Below are 27,424 nucleotides of genomic sequence, written 5' to 3'. Positions count from 1 at the left end.
ACTTAAAAATACTTAACAAGGATAGGAGGGTTAAATATTTATGCATTTATAATTACCTTTGATATCAACAATTATCTTACCTCCTATACATTTCTAGGAATATGATTGGTTAAAAGCAACTGAGTGGAGACCGTGTATATTCCATATTGGGTTAGTAGGCGGGGCTTATTTCAATACACGGTTAGTTGTGGTGTTACGTCCCTTTATAAAAACAACACTGTGTTGAGGAAAAATCTTAAATGTTTCAACAGACGAAGAAATTGAAAAACAGGTGTGCATTTTCTGTAAGCATCTAAAAATGTTCTTCCAGCACACCAGATTATTTTGAATTGAAATTTATAATTTTATCAATTCAAACTCTGACTGTCCTTTAACATTTACTTTAATTTCAACCAGTTTAGAAATAAAATATCAATAGTAAATCCTAACATGGCTAAATGTTTGGAAAGTGCAGTGCCTCAGTAAATGAAAGCTATATTAAGAAGCTTATGTATGTTAATTGCTACAGGCCAATGTCTTGCCACAAGTGTCAAAAAGTTTATTTGCTATCGATACATACCATATCCGAAGTTATAACACTGGAATTATTAGTTGTAATGTTGTGTAATGCTAGCGGTCCACTTGTCGAACGAGTTATGGAATGATGGGACGCCACTCGATGCATTTCATGATTAAGGAAATTACGACTGTTCAAGTACATTTCATGTTTCAGTTGTAGCTTCTTGATTTCCTTTCTTGTTAAGCCACGAATACCAAATCCTACCTGTGAAGAAATTATTACGATAAGCATGCTGCAGATGAACACTATAATGATAGATTAAGCTGATAAATCATATTTATTCTGAAAATAAATAATGATAAATAACTAATGCTTCTGAATTCTGTAAAATATATCTTTGGACCCTTGTCTAAAATTAGTTCAATTACTTATGATTACTTTAAATTGTCTATTACAAACAGTAGGACATAATACATGTATAATACATCTCCAGTTCACTTTTGACTGGAAATAAAGAGTCAAAATCTGAAATTACTAAATAAAATAAAACCATATTATCCAATTTCTGTGTAAATGACATCTATTTCTTTGAAATAAGGAATATATCTACATGTATGGGATCAACCTTATTTAAATTTTAAATGAAGAATTTCTATGTAATCAACCATATTGTTAACACAAAAGTGTCAGTTGCAGAATTATCAAAATCAAATACAATTTAATGATCCTGAAAAAAGGATATTTGTTACTTACACCAACATCTGTTAACTTACCTTAAGCAGTTTTTCTACTTTAAAAGGCATCTCCTGACAAAATTGTAAAAGATTCTGAGGTACACTGGATAAAGCATTACATTCTCTTGGAGCTACACTTGTTCTTTTTCCTGTTCAATAGAAGTTTCATTGTCAATATTTCACATTTCATACATATTTCATGTGTTTAGAGTTCATAACACTCTTTTTTCTTTCTAATTATATAATTTTGTCATTTTTTAAAGTAATTTGATTGAATTCTGGAGATTTTTGGAAGTTATCTAAAAAGGTTTTCACTTTATTTTTGTATTCCAGCATAAATGAAATGAAAATCTAATTACCACATCAGATTTATGTTCAATTATTATTTTCATATTTCAAGTGATGCAACATATGTTTTTTGTAACAGGAAGTATTGGATTCTGCAATATTTTTTTAGGAGCATAGTCCTTCTTTTTGTCTATTCTAGGAAGATTTACACAAGAATCTATTCATTTTGGGGATCACAATAAGTACTTGGCTAATAATGCAAGTTGATAAATGATTTTGAGATGTTTTAAATTAGGAATGGGTTAACTTATGATAACAGATATCATGGAATTCTAGAAATCCATTCAATTGATCAAAAGATTAGTTTTATCAGGTATGGTAGATAAACTATTTCATGTATTCTTAGATAATTATCCTGCAAATATAAAGTAAATAATTTCAAAGAGGGCTATACTATGGAAATCCTTGAAGAATGTACTAAATATATTGTCAAATTTTCAAAGAACTGATGCATTCAAATCCATGATCCTTTTGTAAACCATTGGTTTTTCACAGCAGGACAACACATTAGGGGTGTAAACTGTCAAAAAAAAGAATGTTGAATGAACATATGGAGATGTCACTAAAACAACTATTTACTGTAGACCATAGGACATTGATGTGACCTAACACAACCATTTGACCTTCAACAATGACCAAAACCTGTCCTATAAAGTAGGCTTAAACAAGAATTTGTCCATAGTAAACAGATGCCCCACTCGCACTATCATTTTCTATGTTCAGTGGACCGTGAAATTGGGGTCAAAACTCTAATTTGGCATTAAAATTAGAAAGATCATATCATAGGGAACATGTGTATTAAGTTTCAAGTTGATTGGACTTCAACTTCATCAAAAACTACCTTGACCAAAAACTTTAACCTGAAGCGGGACAGAAGGACAGACGGACAAATGAACGAACGGACGCACAGACCGAAAAACATAATGCCCCTAGGTGGGGTATACAAAGCAATGAGGAAAAAATGCGTCTTTACTTGTTATTAAGACAAACTAGAATTGCAAAGTAAAATTTGCATTTGACCACATTTTGAAGGACTATGCAGTATGCATGTATATTGTCTATCTGCAGTTTTGTCAGTTATTTTCAATGAAAGATAAAAAGATAAGCAAAGAAGAAAGGCCTTCAATTTTTAAAAGAAACACAAGAAAAGCAGAACTGTACAAAAATGATACTTCAGAAATCATTTTGTTCATATAAAAAGAATATGTCATATTTAAAGAAAATATATCTATATAAGATAGAACAGTTTAGGAAATAGTGAAGTATCACTCATTTGAATTAAATGAATTTAAATCAACAGCTCAAACAATAATATAATATTAGGAGCAAGTTTCCTGTGACATACATGTTTGCTCCTTTGTATACCAGGAAGCAGGTGGTTTCCTGTGACATACACGTTTGCTCCTTTGTATACCAGGAAGCAGGTGGTTTCCTGTGACATACACGTTTGCTCCTTTGTATACCAGGACACAGGTGGAAATAATCTCAAGAATGAATAAAGAATAATAGTTATTTCATTCCTAGGAGAAGAATAAAGATATCTGAGGTGTCCAACTGTCCTAATACTTAAAGATCTTCTAAGCTTAACAATGTTATACTAACTTTATTTTTCAATCTATTTCATTGCAAAATTTCCTTACTGATACATGCTATCCATGTATAAGTATAACTAACTGCAAAAGGCTGTAAACAATTCTATGTAAAACTTAATGTCAAAAACTGTAACAGGCAAAAATGAACATAGTGAAAAAATAAAAAAATAAAATGCTTCGCTGAGCGCAGCTGGATACGACCGCAGAGGTCCAACCCTGAACAGTTGGGGCAAAAATGGACACAATATTCACGCTTGATACAGAACTGAATTTGGATTGTAATTAAATATTTGACACATAATAGGTTTCTGACACAGAATAACTGTAATCAAAGAACTTAGAATTGGTTATATGATTTGAATTAATATTCAATTTTTTGCTTTTGTGCAATACACTGTGCCTGTGTGAATTGACATCCCCCCCCCCCACCCCCAAAAAAAAAATAATAATAAAAATTAACCCCCTTTTTTGTTTGCTTTTGTGCAATACACTATGCTGTTGCGTATTGAACCCCCCCCCCCCCCCCCCAAAAAAAAAAATCCCTAAATATGTGAAGAAATTTTGTTTGAAATCTGAAATGAGAAAAAAATTGCCCCCCCCCCCCCCACCTTTTCAAAAAAAAAAATTCTTTCCCTCAAGATATGGTCATAATCTCAATTCAAATTTCCAATGAAGTTTGCAACCATAATTACCCATTTAAATACATCATAAAAGTCTTAAATAGATAATTTAAAAGCAGTACAAGGGAGGTAATCCAACATTGTACAATTTTGTTTTTGGATTACCTCCCTTAAATTGTCCATTAACCAGGAAACCCTTGTTTTTTCCCCTTTTTTGCCCCTAATACCTAAACGGTTTGAGCCATAACCCCCCAAAGCCAATCCTAACCATCCCTTTGTGGTATGGAAACTTGTGGTATAATTTCAGAGAGATCCATACACTTAAACACAAGTTATTGTCTGGAAACTAGAAAAAATGCCTTTTTGGGCCTCTTTTTGGCCCATAATTCCTAAACTGTTAGGACCATAACCCCCAAAATCAATCCCAACCTTCCTTTTGTGGTATTGAACCTTTATGGTAAAATTTCATAGAGATCCATTCACTTAAATTAAAGTTATTGCACGAAAACCAATGTGTCTTCGAACGACAACGAAGACGACGCCAACGTCATACCAATATATGACCTATTTTTGCGGTCATATAAAAATGGACAAAAATATTTACAATCAGCAATATAAATAGATTGTCAGGCTCAAAATTAAGAGTAAGTTTGGTAAACTGTAACATTTTTTTCTTTTAGATGTGGATATCTGTCTTAACATGACAATGAATTTTAAGACTGAAAGCTTCCTTTGGCAAACTTTCTTGTAGTGCTGTTAGTGTGACACGAAGTACCTTTATATTTATCAAAACATACTTTTTATAAAAGTTAATTGAAATGACAGAGGTACAAATAATTGTTACATCTAGTACTTGTCACTGTTCACCTCTACATTTCAAAATCATAAAATATATGAACTGTTGATAATATGTTAATGTGCATTTTATATTAAAGCTTTTGTATACATGGTTAAAAACATTTAGTAAACAATTTTAAAGAAATGTATGGACATTTTTTGCCACCTATTTAAACCATGCTTACTCTCAAGTTGCATTTTTGACAGCCCAAATGGGCACCAACTTACGTGTAGGATGATTCAAAAAAGTGCAGCAATTATTGTTTGGACATTTTTCTATGCCCACTACAAAGAAAACATCTACAGTAATTATATAAATTAGCACTGTTCTGTATCACCAAAACACACAGAACACACATAGTGTGTTCAATTTTAAGTTGCTTAACTATCCTTAAGAAATCCCACTTCAAGTATGACTTTTAATTACCGGTACTTCTTTATAATAAAGGCAATAGTCTGCTAAGTTGAAAATTAGAATATGATGCAATATAGAAATAGGTTTTTTCTGTTTATCTTTTCATTTGATTACTATTAAGTGGGATATGTTTAAGGGGATAATATAGTCAGAATATTCAATTAAATTTGATGTAAAATGAAGATTGGAGACAGGAACAAGGGAAATAAATAGCTGTGCCATGAGCGCATGATATGCCCTTCGCTTTTTCAAAGAATAAAGTTCCATAACTCCTCAACGTCATATCAGAAATTTATAAAAAAAAAAATAAAGGGAGGTTATTTTGATAGATATAAACCAGTTACCACAGTTTCATGAAAACTGCTCAAAGCACTTTTGAGTTATTGTCCGAAAATCTAAAATTTATAAAAATCGAAAGGGAGCTTAGGTCAATATATATAAACAATTCACCAAAATTTCATGAATACTGCTGAAAGCACTTTTGAGTTATTGTACGAAAACTGGAAAATACCCCTTTTTTAATGAATTAAACCCCATAACTCAGAAACGTAAAATCTAAAATTTATAAAAATCGAAAGGGAGCTCAGGTCAAAATAGATATTAACAATTCACAAAAGTTTCATGCAAAATTGGTTTAAGCGTTTTTGAGTTATTATCCAACTTGTTGATGAAGGACGGACAGACAGACAATGGTATACCACAACACTTCCCGTAAACGGACATATAAAAAGAGAAAATAAAACCTCATGAACAGGTTTGGCCTTACAAATAGATTTAATTCAAACTCTGCAAAAATAAACTGATTTATAATACATCTGAGGTACAATATGGTGGCAAATATGTTTTCTGGACACCCTTGTCAATATCAGTATTATTCTGAGATATCATGAATGTTGTTATATACAAACATATTACTGATCTGCAAATGTCTCACAGGAGTCCTTGTAGTTCTAGACTAAAAATCATCAATATATTCAGTAGCCTTTCTTTAACTTACCAGAGTATTTTGTAAAAAGTATGAGTATTGATAAAGCTGTTCTGTAGAAAACTTTGACACCCTCCAACAAAAAACAATCAACAACACGAATCTGAAAATATAGAAATAACAATTCTTTGTAAAGTAACTTTGAAACGCTGGTATCAAGTCATTAAAAAATTGGCTAACTTCTATGTCATTTGGTCTCTGGTGGAAAGTTGTCTTATAGGCAATCATACCACATTTTCTTGTTTTTATATTTTAATAAAATTAATTTAGTCTATCATTACTTCCTACATATTTTAAATTTCTTAGCCTAACTTGTTCATTAAAATCTGTGTATCAACTCAAGAAATTAAAGTCTAGTATTATTACAAATTTACAGAAAAATTAAAAGACAATTTCTAAAACAAACTCACAAAACCAAACAAAAACTAACAGCAAAAACCACAATAATGGTCTCATTTCCATGTTATTTAACATTATAGCAATTTTTACCCTTGTTACCTATAGAATATATATATATACATATATATATTATACAATTATAGCCTTTGTATGAAGTCGATATGAGGTTATATCGACCTAAGAGAAGCATATTGACTGAGGACGAAGTCCAAGGTCGATATGCTTCTCTAGGTCAATATAACATCCTATTGACCTCAACCAAAGGCTACAATTGTTATATTATTAATCAACAACTATTGCATGAACAATGTAAAGTTGGGAATTTCTAAAATGTATTTTTAGTAACATGCTGTATGCCCTGTGCAATATGCTGTTTTTGACCTACAAAAAGCTAAACACAACAGTATTGACATGCAAACTAAGTAAATACAAATGTACAAGTGATCAAGTTTTAAAGAATCACAAATTCTTAAAAATATTCAATTAATAATATATATACATATACAACTGACCCACTGTTTATATATCAATACAAATGTTTATGGCAAAAAGGTGTGTTTACAGTGGCTAAACAATTGTTGGATTATGGGCAGGTTTTAAAAATAAGAGAAAAACATGTTACATAATTAGGAATGTTTTTCTGACAAACTTCAATCAATTCATTAAACCTGTTTTTCAGAGAGTCTACCAAAACTTTGGGTTAAGTTTTACCTAAATTTTGTGGAATTTATACTTTTTATATTGTGTAAAATACATTTAATCAAAGTCAAACAAAACTCATATAATTAAGTTTGAAGGATTTGAAGTTGTTCAGAATACTGCAATATTTTTAACCAAAAACTGTGTCTAGTCACATTTTTATTTGTAAAGAAATTAAAAAGTTAAATGCTCTTTGTAATTTTTTTAAAAATTCCTAATTTTTGATTATTGAAAAATAGCTAATCCTTATAATAATGAAGGGGTATATTCTTTATGTAATATTGGTGGCCAATCTCAAAAATATATCACAGAAAAGAACAATTTACCTTGAAATATAAGTAAAATGTTTTACATATAATACCTCTTCCCTCCAAATCTTTAATTCAGTTTAAATGAATTTGTTTCATATTTATACATTTCCTTTATCAATGTCTACAGTTATCTGTAGAGGACCATAGAACTGAAGACTGATTTCAATTCACATTTTTTGCAATAATTTCTTAACAAATTCAATAGAAGTGAACCTGAGCACATAACAAAAACATAAATCAAAAGAAAATGCTATTTTTTTTTATCTAAGATCAAACAAAACTTTTAATAAGTTGTTCGTAAAACAGACAAAAACCAGACCATAGTGGGTCGTTTGTTTCAACTGAATAAAGACTTCCACTTAAATTATAAACAAATGGAGAAATAAATCTTACTTCCTTTGTCATCTGACGATACTTTGTACATGTAGTTCATTGCATGTAACCACAAACATACATAATCCATAGACGCAATTCAAATAAACAAGCTAATAAATTTTGATATTTGAAGTTTTACAGAAATGGAAAACATTCTCGATTGTTTACAAGAAATGTCACATGAAGATTTGCAATGAAAGGTAAGTTTGTTGTTTATAAAAATATCCTTTGATTGACCATTCAGACACCTCCATACATCTCAAGACAGGTAAAAGATTATTACTGGTAATCACACATTATTATTTTATTTTTGTAACAAATGAAGGTTATAAATCAAACATAGAAATAAGATATACATTGGACACAAATGACAGAGTTACTTGTATTTATGTATTTATGTGCTTTCCTCACTGTTTTTATTTAATATATTAATTTAAGTACTCTTCTGAAGTCATAAGATAAATGCAATTTGTCACTCTCACCCTGAAACAAGAAATTATAGGCCTGAGAAACAATGATTCTGAATTGTGTGAGACTAATTTTGTTTGACTTCATGACATTTTTATTTTTATCACTGACTCAATTCTTAAATAAGTTATAAAAAAAAATCAAAGAGCTGATAGCTCTGAGGTGGAAGAAGATGCATAAAAGGTAACTTGAATTACCATGAAAGCAGCCCACACCAACCCAGTCTGCTTTGTTCCATTATTGCTTTGACGTATTCTTTTCTTCCAGAAATAATATTCTTTAATAATATTCATGTCTCAACCAAAACTGACTATACTAAACTAAAATATCTTCCAATACTGTAGATTCAAATTAAATTTTCTATAGTTCCATACATTCGTCTCAGCATGGTCAACTTGATGGAAGCAATTATACTAGTAATTGATTAGGTTTCACTTGAAAGTTTTTCTGTCAAAGGTAGATAGTTCACTTTGGGTATTCCAACTTCCTTCGTATAAAAAAAACTGGCCACCATGATTTTAGTCAAGTGTGCTTAAAGTAGGGTTTAACATCAATCAGTTAATCATGAATTGTTATAGTTGTTCACAGTTACTTGTTCTTCTCATTATAAACATATATTGAAAAATGCTAAATATCTCCAATGCAGATTTGTCTGAGGTCAGGGATTGGGTTTTGAGCACTTGTTAACCTTTCAAACCCGTTCATTTTCTGTATGTGCTTGACCCACTAATTTGCTGTTGTTAATAATATTTGTTTTTCATCTAACATGTCTGATATTTTTACACAAAAGTACGAGGGTAGGAATGCCCTTTTCCGTCAGGCGTCAAACAGTTATTTTCTGAAATGTTTCATGAATGATTGACGGCAAAGAATTATTTGTTCCGTACTCGAGGGTAGTAATGGGGGTACCTTCATGACGAATAACGGTAAAAAGCTGGACTATTTACATGTTAAATCCTGTTTTTGATCACTTAAAACTTTGAAATGTAAGGCAATAAAGGTAATCATTGGGAACATTCCGACATTGATTGACATAAAATCTACATACTTTCGAAATGGATTCCGTTAACTGACATTAGTTCGTACATTGAGATTTAAGTGTGCTTTTGACTCTTTATTAACGCAATAACATACTGAAATATTCTATAACTTTCGTTTTAAAAAACGCATGTTTTCTAAAACCAGAATATGACTTGATTGCGTTAAAGATCTGAACACAGACGGAACAACTAAATCCGTGTATTTTTGTCAAGCATCATTGAGTTGAAATCGTACTCTCCGCGTAGATACTTGAAATTAACATAAGATGCATTGTTTGAATCAATGAAAATTCTGTTGATCATTATTTTGAAACTTTCGGATGCACAATTAAATTTCCCATTTATGCACATGTGCAGATACGAAATCAACGTGGTTTGGATTAACCTGAATAATCCAGTTGTTTAATTCCAATTACTCCAACGAGAAACGGCAGTGGATAGAAGGCACTGAATCATTCAACTTAGTTTCGGATTATAATTAAATTAATGCATGCATACTACCAAATCTACTTTAAAAACATCTGGTTACAAGTAAATAATAAATAATGTACATGTAAGATGAGATGAAATCTTATAATTGACATAATAAAAAGGTAGATATTAAAACATTAAAACATGAGAAATTATAACACTAACGATAGAGATTGTTTTTCAAGTCTAACTGTACATTTGTTTTATACAATGATGCAGATGCTATTTGACAAACTCGAAACCGATCATGTGTAAACATCAGTGTCAAGATATGGCACGGTAGTTATGAAATAGTAAAGCACAGAAAAGGATACGGCAACACTCCTGGTGACGGTTCAATGATTTTACAGCCGGCAGCATAGGATTTCAGAAGACTTTAAAGTCTTCTTCAACCAAAAAAAAAGAAAATTTTCAATCTGTTTCCAACCTTTTTAAATTGGATCTGTTTGTGTATATTGCAGCAACAATGTACCATCATACATGTATTATGTTCAAACTACCAATGAGAATTAAATGACAAAGCATTTTGTTCATTTCATACTAGTTCTGTGTATTATACTCTTTATTGTATGACAAACATTTCCAAAATAGGAATCAAAAATTATTCAGAGAAGGTCCATGGTTTGTAGCCAGAACCACTATTTTTTATTAGCCTAAGAAATGTTAAGTTTTACCATAAAGAATTTAGTTAACCAAATTAAAGTACTAGCCAATGTAGCAAATCATAAAATTATCAATTATTTCTAAATGAAATGCTGATAAAGAACTTTCATTATTGGGTGTTAAACTGTTGTTTGTGTTTAAAAAAAAAAAGAATTCTATATGTAAAATCTTTTACCAAAGTTTTAAAAAAATTAAAAGAAAATGTTTTCACATCCTTCCTATTACTTGTCTATAGATATAAGAAGATGTGGTATGAGTGCCAATGAGACAACTCTCCATCCAAGTCACAATTTGTAAAAGTAAACCATTATAGATCAAAGTACGGCCTTCAACATGGAGCCTTGGCTCACACCGAACAGCAAGCTATAAAGGGCCCCAAAAATGACTAGTGTAAAACCATTCAAATCAGTACATGCACAGCAAAAAACACACAAAAAGCAAAGGGACAGCGCTTTTATTGCTGTTCTTCATCTCAAAGTTACAGTGAGGCCTTCAACACGGAGCCAAAAAAAAAAACTCTCACCTCACTGCAAGTTTAAGATGGCCCTAGCACCAGACCATATAAAGCTGGTATGTTAGGCATCTCTGTATTCAGTTTGAAGCAAAACTTGTAAGGCTCTATCCATAATCATACTACTGTGTTCATTGTGTAGAACGTTTTACTTTTTTAGCTTGAGAACCTATGACTCTGACAGTTTATACAATATCACTTCTTACCAGGTAATGAAATGGTAATCCAGAAAATAACCACCATAACCAGGAATCAAATACTGTATCTATATCTTTGGTGTTACAGTTCCGCACTAAATGGACATAAGCTGATTTCTGAAAATATATAATACCACTGTTCCATTATGTAAATACATGTGTTTCATTGTCAATTTCAGATGGACAGCAATATAAGTATTTTATTTTTGCTTTGAGGTACAGATTTTGTATCATGGATCAACACATCATATCTTTTTTTTTAAATATATGTATATCTGTTTCCAATATTTCCCTGCAGATAACTATAGGCATTCATGTATATAATGTTGTCCTCTAAATGACTTTTGTCTCTTGATGTTTTGGGTTGCTGCCTCATTGAAGTAAAACTCACCTCTCCTATTATACATACAGGAATAATTTGTTTCTTGAAATAATATTTTTTTTATCTAGATAATCATTTATTTATATAATAAACTTACAGCAAACTTTTTGGTGAGATCCCTCATAACCCGTTTTGATGCTTCATAAGCCACTTTGGTCTGTATGATAAAAGTCTCTTTGGATGTCAGTAGTCCATAAATACAGTTGTAGGCATCTGAAGGAGTCATGTAATGTAAAAATAGGCCAAGTAAGGGATATAATAAGGGACTGTATGTAATATCTGGATTAGTATGGTGTAAGATTGCCAGTATCTTATGTAATTGTTGAACTCCATCCTCAGATAAATGGTAGCTGACTAAATTGTCAAAATCCACAAATGAAGGTAACTGAATATCTTTAATTTTTCCTGAAAAAAAATTACAAACAGCATTATAGCATCATCATATTATTTTTAGGAACTTAATCCTTATACATGTATATGGCCCGAGAACATATCATACTAAATGCAAATCAAAAAATCCCACCTACTTATTCTTAAGATTTTTCTACCAGATCTTATCACTTCGATTAATTCTATACTTTAAAATTCTTGAATCAAATTTTGTTTACATGTAATTTCATCCCCCTACTTACTGTTTTATGAATAAAATATAAAGAAATATATTTGCAAGTACCACACTAGCAGCACTAGGGACTAGGGACTAGGGACCATATTTAGGAACATACTTTACATAAATATACATGAAGGAACTCAAGAGTAAGATGCCTTTACCATTGTTTACAGTTTACATTATATTTAAAACAAGAGGTGTCCAAGAGCCTGAATTACTCACCTGTTCATTGCAGTCAGTTATGTTTGCTTATTTATAGATCTTATTTAATGTAATTTTTGTAAGTCTTGTATTGATTTTCATTTTTACTGCTTACAGCTGCAGTTTATACGATCTATCAAAGTGTTTGATATAAAAACTTGTCATTTAATTTAACATAAATACTAAGTCTGATAATTTGGCCATGTTGACTTACTTGTAGATCTTATTTTGCTGATCTTATATATGCTTTTCAAAGTTTTTCTCTTACTCCTATAGTTTTTGACAAAAATACAAAAATGAATAAAAATCATCATTCAGGGGGAAAAATTCTATAGGGAGCCGGTTTGAAATTCAGCCATGAAAAATTGACTCATTTGAAGATCTAAGTGTGATTAACTTTTTTTCTCTCTTAGTCTGACGTCGGTTTTACTTCTATCTGTAATAATTTGTGCAGAAACTAAAAAAATGGAAAATATCATCTTTTAAGGGCAATAACTCCCCTCAGAGGGCACTTGACAATTTCAACCAGCACATTTACTGTATCAAAGCCAGAGACTTACTTTAAAATAGGATTTTAGTTTCTTTTAAAATATTTTGTTTAGAACTTACACATTCTATATATAAGTTTCTATCAGTACATTTACATTATGTATATCAGGGGATCAATGTTCTGTGAAAGTACATTGTGTTCATTTGTAATATCAATGACCTCTGTTTGTAGTCATCATACTGTAATAGCTATATATAGATGGACAGGATTGTCTGTATGAAATGAACATTTAAGTTACATACATACATGTACATAACATATACATTTGTGTAAACTATTTCTTTATTTCAATTTACCATTCATGCAGACACAAAAATATCATGCCTAAATATATCTTGTTTGGATAAAGAAAGATGTTTTCCTATATTCAGAAATGTATGTACATGTACATATATATCACATTACATGATGAAAATTTCACAAACTGATGGTTATAGTCTGTAGTTCAGTGGTTCAATGTCGTTGGTTCATGTCTGTTATATTTGTTTTTCGTAAATTGTTTTGTTATAAATTAGGCCGTTGGTTTTTTTTGTTTTTGTGGTTTTGTTATTTTTTTTTTTTGTGTGCTTTGCATCAATCTGATTAGTTAATTAAACCCTTTTCAACTGTTTTTAAAGTTTTTTCTTATCTTGTGCTGTAACACCACTGTCCCAGGTTAGTGGGAAGGTTGGCGCACTGGCAAATATGTTTAACAATGCCACATTCTATATGTGCCTGTCCCAAGTCAGGAGCCTGTAATTCAGTGGTTGTGGTTTGTTGCTGTTTATCATATTTGATTTTGTTTTATTGCTTTTTACATAAATCAGACAGTTAGTTTTCTTGTTTAAATTGTTTTACATTTTTCATGTCAGGGCCTTAAGCTTTTATAGTGGACTATACGGTATAATTCATTGTTGAAGGCAATTATCTACAAAGTTTCATGAAATTCTGTTGTCTGGTTTTAGAGGAGTTGCAATGACAAGGACTGATGGACTGGCGGGTCAAAAACATTATACCCTACTTTGTTGCATGGGGTATAAATATACCATCATATATGTAAACCTATAAAGTACAAGTTACATCCTTCAGATATTCATTATTCACAATATATTTGTATAAGGCTGTGACCTATATTTGCCACAAATTATGTGTAAAATTGCCCAATTTAGGTCAAATATGTCCATTTCAACATGTGTATGATGTCACAGAAATATCACAACTACCAATTCTGTACTTGGAGTGTCCAGATTGTATCACTCTTTTTATTTATTAATGTACAGTATATATGTAACTAATGTAATATTGAAAACATTGAACAGTCTCACTCTTTTTTTTTAAATTTTGGGGCAATTCAAGATCAAATCTCCTCTGTTGCATAAAAAATTAATAAGTGATATGTATACCTGCACATGAACATGTATACAAGAAACATATCATCTTGAGTTATAGGTTTCATATATATATGTAAGCTGCAATAATTGAAATTAGGCATTAGGCTTAAATCCTAGGCAATAAGCTAACGCCTAGGCAGTAAGTCTTTTACCTGAATGATGTTAGGCATCATTCTTAAATCCTAGGATTGTTTTGGATAAAATGGGTTTCACTACTACTCCCTTCCCTAAATGCTTTTTTTCATGTTACAATTTTCACAAAGTGAAAGAAATAGTTTGATGGAATCGCTAGATATTTGAGAAGCCATGGTATCAAGGGGTAAATTTACATAGTCATTATTCAGTTGTTGAATTATACGGTCTCTGTCGACATGACCTGTGTATGTCCCCTTTCAAAAGTACCATACAGTTCCTCTAGAAAAATATAAATTTTCAAATTTTCCTAACATTCTCCTCTACTTTACTTTTGAACCTTTCAAAGCCTGCAATAGTTAAAATGTCATTCCTTTTTTAATTGTAAAAGTCTATAGTTGCCATCTTTTCTAGGGGTTCTAAAAGTTAAAAGTTTAACCTTGCCAAAAGATCATTGTGCTGAATTGGGTATATACTCCTTGTTTTCCTTAATTCAAATTGAGACCGCAATTATACAAGAAATTTGTCTTCAGTAGACATGTCACTTAAATGCTAACAATCCAGAAAAAAAAGTGAAAAAGACGAGAAGGCCAGAGATATTTAACGAAATGTTTAACCATATCTTTGACATATCCAATAAAATAAATGGAAAGATGATGTGAGCAAAAAATCACATCTACATTTGTCTACTTTGACCAGACCAAAACCAGCTCGACCAGTGAAGTGTAAATTTTCTTCAAATACTATTCAGATGAATCTTTCATCACCTTCCTTTCATTAGATACAATCACTTGTTTGAAACATATTAATTTTGTAATACCACAAGGAAATACAAGTTAATTCTGTTATGAATATGGAAAAATACTCAAATTAGAAGATCTGTTAAATAAATGTATATTAATATTTAAAATATAATTTAAACAACACTTTAAATTTTACATCAAGAATATTAAACCGAATGTACATATGTAAGTGATAAATTTGTCCTGGTAAAATATGTCCGGGCGGACACATATTACTAGTATAAAAAATCCATGGTTACAGAATTTACTAGTATTTTTAGTCCGATGTTAGTAATTTATGTCCTCAGACTAATTTTCCTAGGAATTCAAGTCCATGTCATTAATATTCCTAGGTAAAAACGTCCATGTTCTTTTTTTAATAGGAAAAATATTAATGAATCAAATCATTTACATTTATACAATATTGGAAATTTAAATATTAAGTTTTAATATTGTTTAAGAGTTGTGTATTTATATTTTTAATAAAATTCATGTCCCCAGAATAATTTTCCTAGGAAATCATGTCCATGTCATTAATATTTCTAGGTAAAAACGTCCATGCCCTTTATTTTAAAAGGTAAATATAAATGTTATGTTTTAATATTGTTTAAGAGTTGTGTATCATTTTTTTTAATATAATGTTTGTCCTCAAACTAATTTTCCTAGGAAATCATGTCCATGTCATTAATATTCCTAGGTAAAAATGTCCATGCCATTTATTTTAAAAGGAAATTTTAATGAAACAAATTATTTACATGTAAACAATGGAAATTCGATTTTTATGTTTTAATATTGTTTAAGAGTTGTGCATTAATATTTTAATAAAATTCATGTCCCCAGACTAATTTTCCTAGGACATCATGTCCATGTCACTAACATGCCTAGGTTATAACGTCCGGCCATGTCCTTTATTTTAATAGGAAAAATTAATGAAACTTTCCAATCTTAACTAAGAAAAAATGTTGTTTTTTTATTTGCAATAATTTTTAAAATATAATAAAAATTACTAGAAAAACAAGTCTTAGGACAATTTTTCCTAGTTAAATAAGTGCCAGACATATTTTACTAGCTATGGACTTATTTTCCTAGGAAAATTTGTCCTGGGACTTAAATTCCTAGTAAAATAATGGTCATGGACTTGATTAACTAGGAAAAAAAGTCTGGCGGACAAATTTTACTACCGGACCAAATTTACTGTTACACATATACTTGAAAGATAAAACAAAAATCCCAATGTTCACTTTTTTTAGTTATTGCCTGAAATGAGGTTTGGCAATAGGTTGAATAATTGTCATCAGATTGCACGAAATAAGCTTAATGCCTGAAATTAATAACTTAATGCCTAGGTTTTAGCTTATTGCCTAGGATTTAAGCTTAATGCCTAATTTTACTTATTGCCGCTAACATATATATATACATACTTTCATTTCCTTATAAAAAGTACCTTTTCATTACATGTAGATACATTGTATACTAGAGCCTAGAGGTAGGGTAAGCTGGCTACACATCAGAAAACAAACATAATATTGCCTTGTTCCTATAAAGCTAGTTAGTTTAGAAAATGAATAGTCATTAAACTTAATATTCTATGATGTTTTTATTTGTATCATGTCAGTGTGGTGATACAGAAGATGGCAGTCACCAAGATTACAGGCAAAATGTTAAATTAAAATTTTAACATATTCAGAATTATGCTCTTCTTCAAATAACTGTTATTTTTTTTTTAAACTGAATATGCCCTTTAATTAAATATATTTACCATAACAAGTATACTTACTGTCACCTAGTAGATCTCCTTCTAACTCTGTGTACACATCTCCTTTAGCTTTATGTAAATATTTACAGATCTGCATCCACAATGTTTCCCGACACAGGTGATTTGGTAACCAACTGTTTGTTCGTAATACATGTTTGACTACTGCCAGATCATTGTTTTTCAATCCAGTCATTACAGCACCATAACTGTCATAATCGTTGGCATTTGAGGTGTAATATTCCTCAGAGAATGTTATCTCTCTTGCAGATTTGTCAACTAGTTCAGAGAATCCTGATCCCTCTGCCTCTGCAGCCACAATCTCATACTGATTATCATCTAATTCTTCCAGTTTATTAACTACTTCTTCCTGACTATTAACTACTTCTTTCTTTTCTTCTTTCTCATTTTTATCTACTTCTTCCTTCTGACTATTCTCACTGATCGATTTGTCTCTTTCAATAACAGCATGCATATTTCTACCCCATTTTTTTACCCAATTTTCACATGTTTTTTTACACTGTATCCATTTTTTCAATTCCTACTTTATGGCTGTTTCATTATTTTTTTTATGTCTTAAATGTGTAATTTCTTTCACCTGAAAATAAATAAATCCAATAAAATATTCAGTTTAAAATAACATGGATGTCTACCCTTTAAACCAACCTCTTCTCAACTGTTTATGTTTATAGTTTTAAATAATCATTTTCTTTATTTTCTGTGTATAATAAATACATGTACATGCTGAAATGATTAATCTGTGCAAGAACAAAAGTAAACACAGACAAACAATGACTTCAGACAATTCTGTATGACTTGTCACAACCCACCTTGTAATTATCCTCAGGACAAAAATATTAATTTATATATTCATAATATTACATACAATAAAAATATACGAATCAGCATAAAACATGCTATAAATATTATAAATTTAAATATAGCAGGTATGTTCTGAAATCCAGACAGTTATATACCTCAGCAAATAAAAACTGTTTAATCAAATATATTTACTGCATACATATACACTTAAGATACATAAAAAAATTCAACATTAACAATTTATGTGTTCAGTATTTTCTTTGATGGTGAACTATATATCAAGATGTTTCAAATCTGTACATTTATTGTGTGCTTGTTGTATCATGCACAAACTTGATAACTGTATTACTAGTATCTGCAATGATCTCCATTTTAATTTCATTCTTAGAAGTGTATACATATACCTCTCCAAAATAAATTCATTAACATTGTGCAAAATGGACTTATTATGAAAAAATATTAATATTTACTAAGGGACATAAAATTTATGCACATACATTGACCTTAACTTATATACAATGTACCTTTAGGAAGGACATGCATGCTAAAGTCATTATGCAATTATACCTATAAATACATGTAATACTTAGTCTTTTCAAGATAAGTACTGGTAGTATGATAAATACTCAATAATTGTGAGGCTAATTGGGTAGTGACTTTCATTTTATAATAAGACAAAAGAAACAGCTAAAAATTGAACCGAATCAAATAGCTCATACTTGTATGGTGGAAGACACATCTGACAGCTTGTAAAAGCATGATGAAAGATACATTCAATACCTCATACATGTATGATGGAGGACACATCCAATGACTGGAAAGACACATCCAACAATTCATGCATGCATGTACGAATAAAGATACATCTGACAACTCATACATTTAAGATGGAAGACTAATCCTATAGCTCATACAAGCAGGATCAGAGACACATCTGACAGCTCATACATGTATGATGGAAGACACATTCAATAACTAATACATGTATGATGAAAGACATATACAATAACTCATACATTTATTATGGAAGACACATCTGATAGCTCATATATATAAAATAAGGAGATATGGTATGATTGTCAATGAGACAGCTATACACCCAAATATGATGAAAGACACATCCAATAGCTCATGCATGTATGATGAAAGATCTTAATCCAAATATTCAAAGAACCTTGCTGAAGCAAAGAGTCTCATGTTTGATTTAATCTCATAGGTGAAAGTGCATAATATCCAAAATCATCAATCAAGGATTAACATGATATATTTAAGGCAAAATTTCTCAAAATCTACAAATATATGATTTTTGGGAAACCTAACCTAAAATTTTGACTACCGGTAAGTTTGTTCTGCTTACAGAGAGGAAAAATTTCTTTCTTCAAAACAATTTATCAAATGTTTATCTTACTTATCCTACGACTTCTAGTGTGTTTAAGGGGAAGTAACCAAAAATATCTTTCTACCACTTTTACATGTACTCTTCAATTTGTCACATGCAACTGAACACAAGTTAATACCCCTTTCAAAATCAAATCAAATTAAAAACATACAGCCAAGACATTTCAGCAAACTGTCAATTCTAACCACCAAAGTGCTATCTACCAAGGTAGTTTTCATTATATACTGTAAACCAATATATTTTCACGAATACTAAATTTCCCATTTAACCCTTCTTAGTCGACTTAGTGGTAATTTATTTCCATGATTTTCCAATATTGCTGTTGTATTTATATTATACAATTATATTATAAATCGAATATTTCTAAGAAATTGTAATTCGTTAAAACTTGATCACATGTACATTTGTATTTACTCAGTTTGCACGCCAATACTGTTGTTTAGCTTTTTGTAGGTCAAAAACAGTATATTTCACAGGCATATCTGCCAACCCTCCCGTTTTGAGCAGGAGTCTCCCGGACAAACGATGAAATTCCAGAAATCTCCCGCTTGCCAGTCCGCTCCCGCGCGGGAGTATAGAATCTCCCACTATCGGATATTTTGACCTAAACTGGTTCTCGGCTGACTATTACACTTTGTTCATATAGAATAACCTACGTTCGTTATTCTCTGGCTTATTCATTACTTTCAATAGAAATAAACAAGTAAAACTGTCAGCTACTGCTCACTGATGATACCCCCACCGAAATGTTTCGGTAAACAGGAAGTTGTTGAGTGATGAATCTAAAAACGCATTACACGGTGTAACTTACTTATATAAACCCTGAAACCAAATTTCAGAAATACTTATCAAGTAGTTCCTGAGAAAAATGTGACGAAAATTTTCAACTTGGCTATCATGTGTAAAATAATACAAGTGTTCAGTAAACAGGAAGTTGTTGAGTGATGAATCTGAAAACGCATCAAACTGTGCAACTTACTTATATAAACCCTGAAACCAAATTTCAGAAATCCTTGTCAAGTAGTTCCTGAGAAAAATGCGACGAAAATATTCATGGGACGGACGGATGGACTGACGGAAGGACAGACAGAGGTAAAACAGTATACCTCCCTTTTTTAAAGCGGGGGTATAATAAACAATCATCGATCATTTGAAAACTTTGGTCAGTAGTTTTTATGTTCGATATATAAGTAATCGAAATTCAGTTCTGCTATGTCAACTCCAACAAGATAGAGGTCTTTGTCTGGACCAAGCGGCAGTGTAAAAAAGAAGAAATAGATAACTGCAAATCGAAATGTCAAGCAGATAATCTGAATGAAAGATTTTCAATTTTTACGACCAAGTTCACTTGGCAAATGAATCTTTTTGCACATCAAAACAGTGTGACAGGGCATACAGCATGTTACTAAAAATAAATTCTAGAAATCCCCAATTTTACATTGTTCCTGCAATAGTTGCAATAGTTGTTGATTAATAATATAACAATATATTGTAGCCTTTGGTTGAGGTCAATACAATGTTATATCGACCTAAAGAAGCATATCAACCTCAGACTTCGTCCTAAGTCAATATGCTTCTCTTATGTCGATATAACCTCATATCGACCTCATACAATGGCTATTATAAGTTATATGGTTCGCTACTGACCCCCTACGGATCCATAGAGGGTTAGTAAAATCCATAGGGGGTGAGTCCGAAGGCCGAATCTCCTATGGATTTTATTCACCCTCTGAGGGGTATACTGAGGACAAAGTCAGAGGTCGATATATTTCTCAGGTCAATATATTCTCGTAATATACATTTTTTGTATTTGAACATGTGACTCTTTTTAAACCAATCAAATTAGTTAGAATATACACAATATTAATAGTATAAGGAAATATCAAAGTAGTACATATGTGTTATTTTCTTCCCTACAAAAGTCACAAAAAATAAATCGCTCACAAAAATAAGTTGGTAACGGTACTTCTGATTTAGATTATAATAATATTATTGTCACAATGTATATAACATTATCAAAAATCTTTTCTAGGACAGAAAAATGTAAAGTATTCTATTTGCATTATAAATTTAATTCTATAATATAGGTAAAGCACTGGAAATACCATCCTCTGTTTTTTTAGTTTTGTATTGTAGAAAAGCATAATGGCAAACCCAAAATAAGAATCCATTTTATTTATTTCAAGGTTTTTTCGACTTCAGTAGATTATGAGCTTTTCACATAGTATAGACACTTATCTATTGTTGAAGACTGTAATTGTTGACCACTAGATATCCTTTGGGGTTTTGTGTCATCAGGGTTGCTGTCTCATTGACATTACCCAACATCTCCTTTACTTCATAATTTCTAACATGCCAAAACAATAAACAAATATAATATACTGTTGACACAGATATATGTCTCGCCTGTATGTTTTTTTTTTAATAGTAAAAGGCAAAAGTAAAAATTAAAATACTTTCACATGTAAATTATGCAAAATATTCAAAATCAATGTACAATGACTAAAGATACAGGGCCAAATAATTTCCGTAGAAATAAATTATGCCAATGCTCATACAACTGCATACCAAATATCAACTCATTATAAGTGGTTTCCCTTAAACAGACCTAATCACATAGGAGTAATTTCGGTAAGGACAATATTTGGCCACGATTATTAAATTCAATGTTTCTAGATATAAATGTTTTAAGTTGAGGAAAAGATACATAAGAAAGTTAGATTTTTTTGTTTTATTTTGAAGCGTTGATTTTTACATCCCAAATAGGATAAAAATAGCCTAGGAAATATAGACTGCAGGTGTCGACAAACTAAATATGCAACTTTATAGAAAAAATCATTGATTTATCACAAGTAGTTCCTATCAATGACTTTAAGCAGAAAACTTTACAATTGTTGAAGCTGCCTCCTCTTGAAAAGTTAAAATTAAAAATGCAAAATGTTGAGAAGCAATTATTTAGTTTGAAATAAAATACAGAATCATAGTGCTTACTGTAAAAATAGAAAATATGAAATGATTCATTTCTGAAAATGAAATTCTACAACTCATAGGAAGTGATAATGTTGAGCATATTTCCTCATAAGCCATATACATGTTCTACTACATGTAGGTTAAAAGCATGATACATGTAAACATTTCCTTATTATATATATATGACAAAGGAGAAGGTATGATACAGCTACTTAGTTACTTGGCCTTTGAATTCAAAAATCAAAAGATATGTATGCTTCATATCTTTCAAACATTTCAAATAAAATGCTTCAACGAGCGCAGCCTGATACGACCGCAGAGGTCGAACCCTGAACAGTTGGGGCAAATTTGGACACAATATCCAAGCTTTATACTGTCTGAATTTGGATTGTGATCAAATTTTTGACATAATATAGGTTTCTGACACAAAATAAATGTGGTCAAAGATCTTAAAAATTTGAAAAGGGACATTTAATTTACCTTTTGGTCTGATATCCAAAATCTAACAACATGGTTAGATTCAGCATATAATAAATGGTGAATGTGTCCCCATGGACACAGATGATGCCCCCGCTTGCATACAACATTATAAAGGGACATAACTCAAGAACGATAAAAGTGACGCTACCCAAATTTGTACTTGATCTAAATATTAAGGTAATAAGTATTGTGTATAGGTTTTTATAATGTTTGGTTCGGGCAAACTTAAGTTACAGAACGGAAACACTAAAACCATATATGTAGCTGCAAAGGCCTGGCCCCCTGTGCTCCCTCCCCCCCAAAAAAAATCTGCCTCAGCTGTATATCTATAAATGATGCAGCTCCTTCCCATTGATATGTTTATAAAGTTTGATGTCAGGGTGTTGTGCTTTATCTATAAATGATGCAGCCTTTTTTCCCTTTGATTAGTTTATAAAGTTTAATGTCACGGTTTTGTACTGTATCTATAAATGATGCAGCTTTTTTCCCTTTGATAAGTTTATAACATTTGATATCTTTAATGTTTCTTGATAGCCATGCCATCATAGTGTATATTTCAAGAAGATGTGGTATGATTGCCAGTGAGTCAACTCTCCACCAGAGACCAAATGACATAGGTTAACAACTATAAGTCACTGCATGGCCTTCAACAATGAGCAAAACCCATACCGAATAGCAAGCAATAAAAGGTCCTTAAATGACAAAATCTAATCAATTAAAACATTGACAAACAAGAATAAATTGCTTCGCCGAGCGCAGCTGGATACGCCCGCAGAGGTCCAACCCTGAACAGTTGGGGCAAAAATGGACACAATTAGCGCTTGATACAGGTCTGAATTTGGATTGTAATTAAATATTTGACACATAATAGGTTTCTGACACAGAATAACTGTAGTCAAAAACTTAGAATTGGTTATATGTTTTGAATTTATATTCAATTTTTTGCTTTTGTGCAATACACTATGCTGTTGCAAATTGCCTCCCTCCTCAAATTTTTTTTACCCCCCCCCCCCCCTCTTTTTTTGCAAAAAAAAAATTTTAATTTCTGAAATCTGAAATGAGAAATAATTGTCCCCCTCCAATTTCTTTTTTACCCCCCCCCCCCCCCCCAATTTTTTTTCACCTCCACCCACCCACCCCCCCCACCCCACACCCCCCCCCCCCCCCCCCGCCCCCTTTTTCAAAAAAAAATAATCTTTCCCTCAAAATATGGTCATAATCTCAATTCAAATTTCCAATGGAGTTTGCAACCATAATTACCCATTTAAATACATCATATAAGTCTTAAAATAGAAAATGACATACATAATCATGGCTAAAATTAATATTCCTCAATCAGCATTTTTAATAGTAACTTCTAAAAATAAACTGACAGCTAATCACCTCAAGACAATACAACATTTCTTTATACATAATTTAAAAGCAGTGTAAGGGAGGTAATCCAAACATAACATTGTACTTTGAAAAAATTTTCCATTAACCAGGAAACCCTTGTTTTCCCCCTTTTTTTTGCCCCTTATTCCTAAAAGGTTTGAGCCATAACCCCCCAAAGCCAATCCTAACCACCCCTTTGTGGTATGGAAACTTGTGGTATAATTTCAGAGAGATCCATACACCTTTCCACAAGTTATTGTCTGGAAACTAGAAAAATGCTTATTTGGGCCCCTTTTTGGCCCCTAATTCCTAAATTGTTATGACCATAACCCCCAAAATCAATCCCAACCTTCCTTTTGTGGTTATAAACCTTGTGTTTAAATTTCATAGATTTCGATTTACATATACTAAAGTTATTGTCAGCAACTCGTCCAAGACATTGCTAATATAAACATATGATATAAGTTTCATAAAAATCTGGCAAGAATTGTACACATGAGAGTGCTAACAATGCAATTTTCCATATAATAAATGTTTCCAGGGGCATGACTCTTTTAAAAATAATTGTTCTGCACTGATTTTCGAACTCGTCCAAGACATTACTGAAATAAACACATAAAAATCTGGCAAGAACTGTACATGTGAGAGCGCTAACAAGACCGGACAGACAGACAGATGGTATTTCTATGTCCCCCCAATGCGTTGCGGGGGACAAAAAAAGGCTTTACTCAACAGACAGATACAAAGCACAAAATAAAACTAACAAAAACACAAAAGACACAAAGTACAGATCTGAGAGTACTTACAGCTACTGATAGCTAGCTGTAGTTCAAAGCCAAAACAACTAATGATATAAAAGAAGAATGTGTCTGAAGACATGAATGCCCCTGCTCATGCTTTGCAATTTTCCAAGTTAAAAAGGGGGCATAACTCTAGATCAGTGAGTGAATCACTGCCCAAATTCAAACTCTGTCTGCAAGTTTTGATTCTTAGCATTGTGTAGGAGTTTCATAAAATTTTGGTATGCAAAACATTAGTAAGCTGTGTGGAAATGAAAAAATTTGCAAATTTCCAAGTTATAAAGTGGCATAACTCTAGAATGATAAGTGACTCACTGCCCAATTTGAACTCTGTTTGCGAGTTTTCGCTCTTAGCATTGTGTATGAGTTTCATAAAATTTGGATGAGAAAAATTTAAATCAGAGTGCAGAAACGAAAATAGGACAGCTGAAATGACAGTAAGATGAAAAGATGGATGGAAGGAGGGATAGTCAAGGGTAACACATAATGCCCCCATCGCCTACGGCAGAGGCATAAAAATCATGTACAGTATCAGAGACTTAAATATCAATCAGAACACATCCAACTTCCGATGGATTGAGTTAAAGAGGTCATAAACAGTCAGAGCAAAACATGACCTTGTGCAATGCCAAAATATAAATAGGTATTGACAGATTGTAGGACCATGAATGTACATATGTGTATAACAATAATATTCAGTTGTGTTTTAACTTATTGATAACAAAATCAATATTTAAACCTATAAAAACAATATTCAAAGATCTAATAACAGTGTTGAATTGGTAACCTTGAGAATAAGTTTATTTTCTATTAAAGGAAAGATAAGTTTAACCTCTCTTATGACTGAATCTGTGGCAATATATTCATCATAAATCAGGAACTACAAAATAGGTTTATCAAATTGAAAAAAAAAAAATGTTGCAAAAAATAACATGTACACATGTATGGACTTATACTTATAGCCACAACTGACATACCGGTAATTGAACAAAAAGAAAATATAACAATTTACCCTTGAATGCTTTCACCATCTACTTATTCCTTTCAGGAAATGTATAAAACTATGTACTGTGTTACAGTACAAGTACAAATGTTTACACCTAATTAAATTCATTTATTTTTGTCAGTCAATATATATGCTAATCATTACATCACATATAAAAGGATTGGCATTTAACATAAACTATCAAATTAATATCACATTCACATTCATAACAATTGTTAATTTGTATTCCTTCAGCTCGGTAACCCAATTTTTCCTAGTGATATATAATATGTGTCAAACAGTATTGGCTTCAAGTTTCAAGGTGTTTTTTATTTTTTTTTTACATTTACAAATTTAAGACATACATGTATATAGGTCTTCTTAGTCTGTGAATTTTACAATCATATAAACTTGTCTTGCGCATTTCCCATTTCATGTTTAGAATACATGTACACCACTTTCAGTTTCATAATACATTGTCACAAGATGAGGCTAGACTTGCTAAAACTTTATTCAAAGCACAGAGTAGCTAGAATGGCATTTTCTGTCTATTCAATGTTGTCAAGTTTTCCGTCCTTGTGTATAAATGAAATCACAACTAACAGAAGACTTTAAATAACTTCTGCAAAATTATTTTATCATTCAATGTTTTCAGAATAAGCTATCAACAATTTAGATTTTCACATTTCATAGAAATATAATTATTAATAAGTCACACATTATTTTCTAAATTTCTACACAAAACACAGGGGCAGATCCAGCCATTTATAAAAGAGGGTTCCTAAACCAGGATAAAGGGGGTTCCAACTATATGTCGGTTCTGAACCCTGGAACCCCACCCCCACCCAGATCCGCCACTGAAACAGATAGATATTTCCCCAATTTTCAGAGGAGTTGCCTCCACCAAGTCCCAAAAGTCCTGTAAAAATGTTCGGATCAAAATGAAAGTGTAAATATGTAAGTGGACTTACTACACAAATGTTGACTTGGTATTAAGCAATTAATAATCTAGATTTTAATAAATATAGGATAAAACATAGAAGTTGTATTTGTAGCAAATGCTACAATACTACAAAAAATGGTCAAATTTCCTCAACTCCTGTAATAAACTGCTTCGCTGAGCGCAGCTAGATACGCCCGCAGAGGTCAAACCCTGAACAGTTGGGGTAAAAATGGACACAATATTCAAGCTTGATTCAGGTCTGAATTTGGATTGTAATTAAATATTTAACATATTATAGGTTTCTGAATAAATGTAGTCAAAGAATTTGAAATTGGTTATATGAATTGAATTTATATTCAATTAAAGATTTCTTGCTGTTGTGCAATACTTAGTAAATCTGTTGTCAGACTATAAACAAATAAAGTTCAATTAATTCTCAATGTCATATTAGAAATTTATGAAAATAAAAAGGGAGCTTACATCAATAGATATAAACAATTCACCAAAGTTTCATGAGAATTGGTGACAGCATTTTTGAGTTATTGTCCGAAAACTGGAAAATCACCACTTTTTTTAATGAATAAAACCCCATAACTCAGAAATGTAAAATGTAAAATTTATAAAATTCTAAAGGGAGCTTACATAAATACATACAAACAATTCACCAAAGTTTCATAAGAATTGCTGAAAGCATTATTGAGTTTTTG

The 27,424-nt window shown here is 31.4% G+C and overlaps 1 protein-coding gene across 7 annotated transcripts in view; it reads right to left on the bottom strand.

The window, feature by feature from the left end:
* Positions 1-27,424, bottom strand: part of LOC127698268 (GTPase-activating protein skywalker-like) — a 58,701-nt gene that overhangs the window by 13,961 nt on the left and 17,316 nt on the right. For 6 of the 7 annotated variants that reach the window (XM_052201649.1, XM_052201656.1, XM_052201650.1 and 3 more), the window contains 6 exons: positions 16,969-17,542; positions 11,644-11,951; positions 11,174-11,281; positions 6,043-6,133; positions 1,273-1,382; positions 560-763 (listed from right to left, as the gene is read on the bottom strand). In XM_052201649.1, coding sequence (XP_052057609.1) covers positions 560-763; positions 1,273-1,382; positions 6,043-6,133; positions 11,174-11,281; positions 11,644-11,951; positions 16,969-17,419 — 1,272 coding nt within the window. In that variant the 5' untranslated portion in view covers positions 17,420-17,542. Of the gene's footprint in view, positions 1-559; positions 764-1,272; positions 1,383-6,042; positions 6,134-11,173; positions 11,282-11,643; positions 11,952-16,968; positions 17,543-25,801; positions 25,959-27,424 lie in introns of those variants that run through there. The other variant, XM_052201653.1, reaches the window with a different exon arrangement.

The sequence above is a fragment of the Mytilus californianus genome, unplaced genomic scaffold (assembly GCF_021869535.1).
Source record: "Mytilus californianus isolate M0D057914Y unplaced genomic scaffold, xbMytCali1.0.p SCAF_4, whole genome shotgun sequence".
NCBI lineage: Eukaryota > Metazoa > Mollusca > Bivalvia > Mytilida > Mytilidae > Mytilus > Mytilus californianus.
The sequence above is the reverse complement of the archived record's forward strand: the minus strand, read 5'-3'. Positions and strand labels throughout refer to the sequence as shown.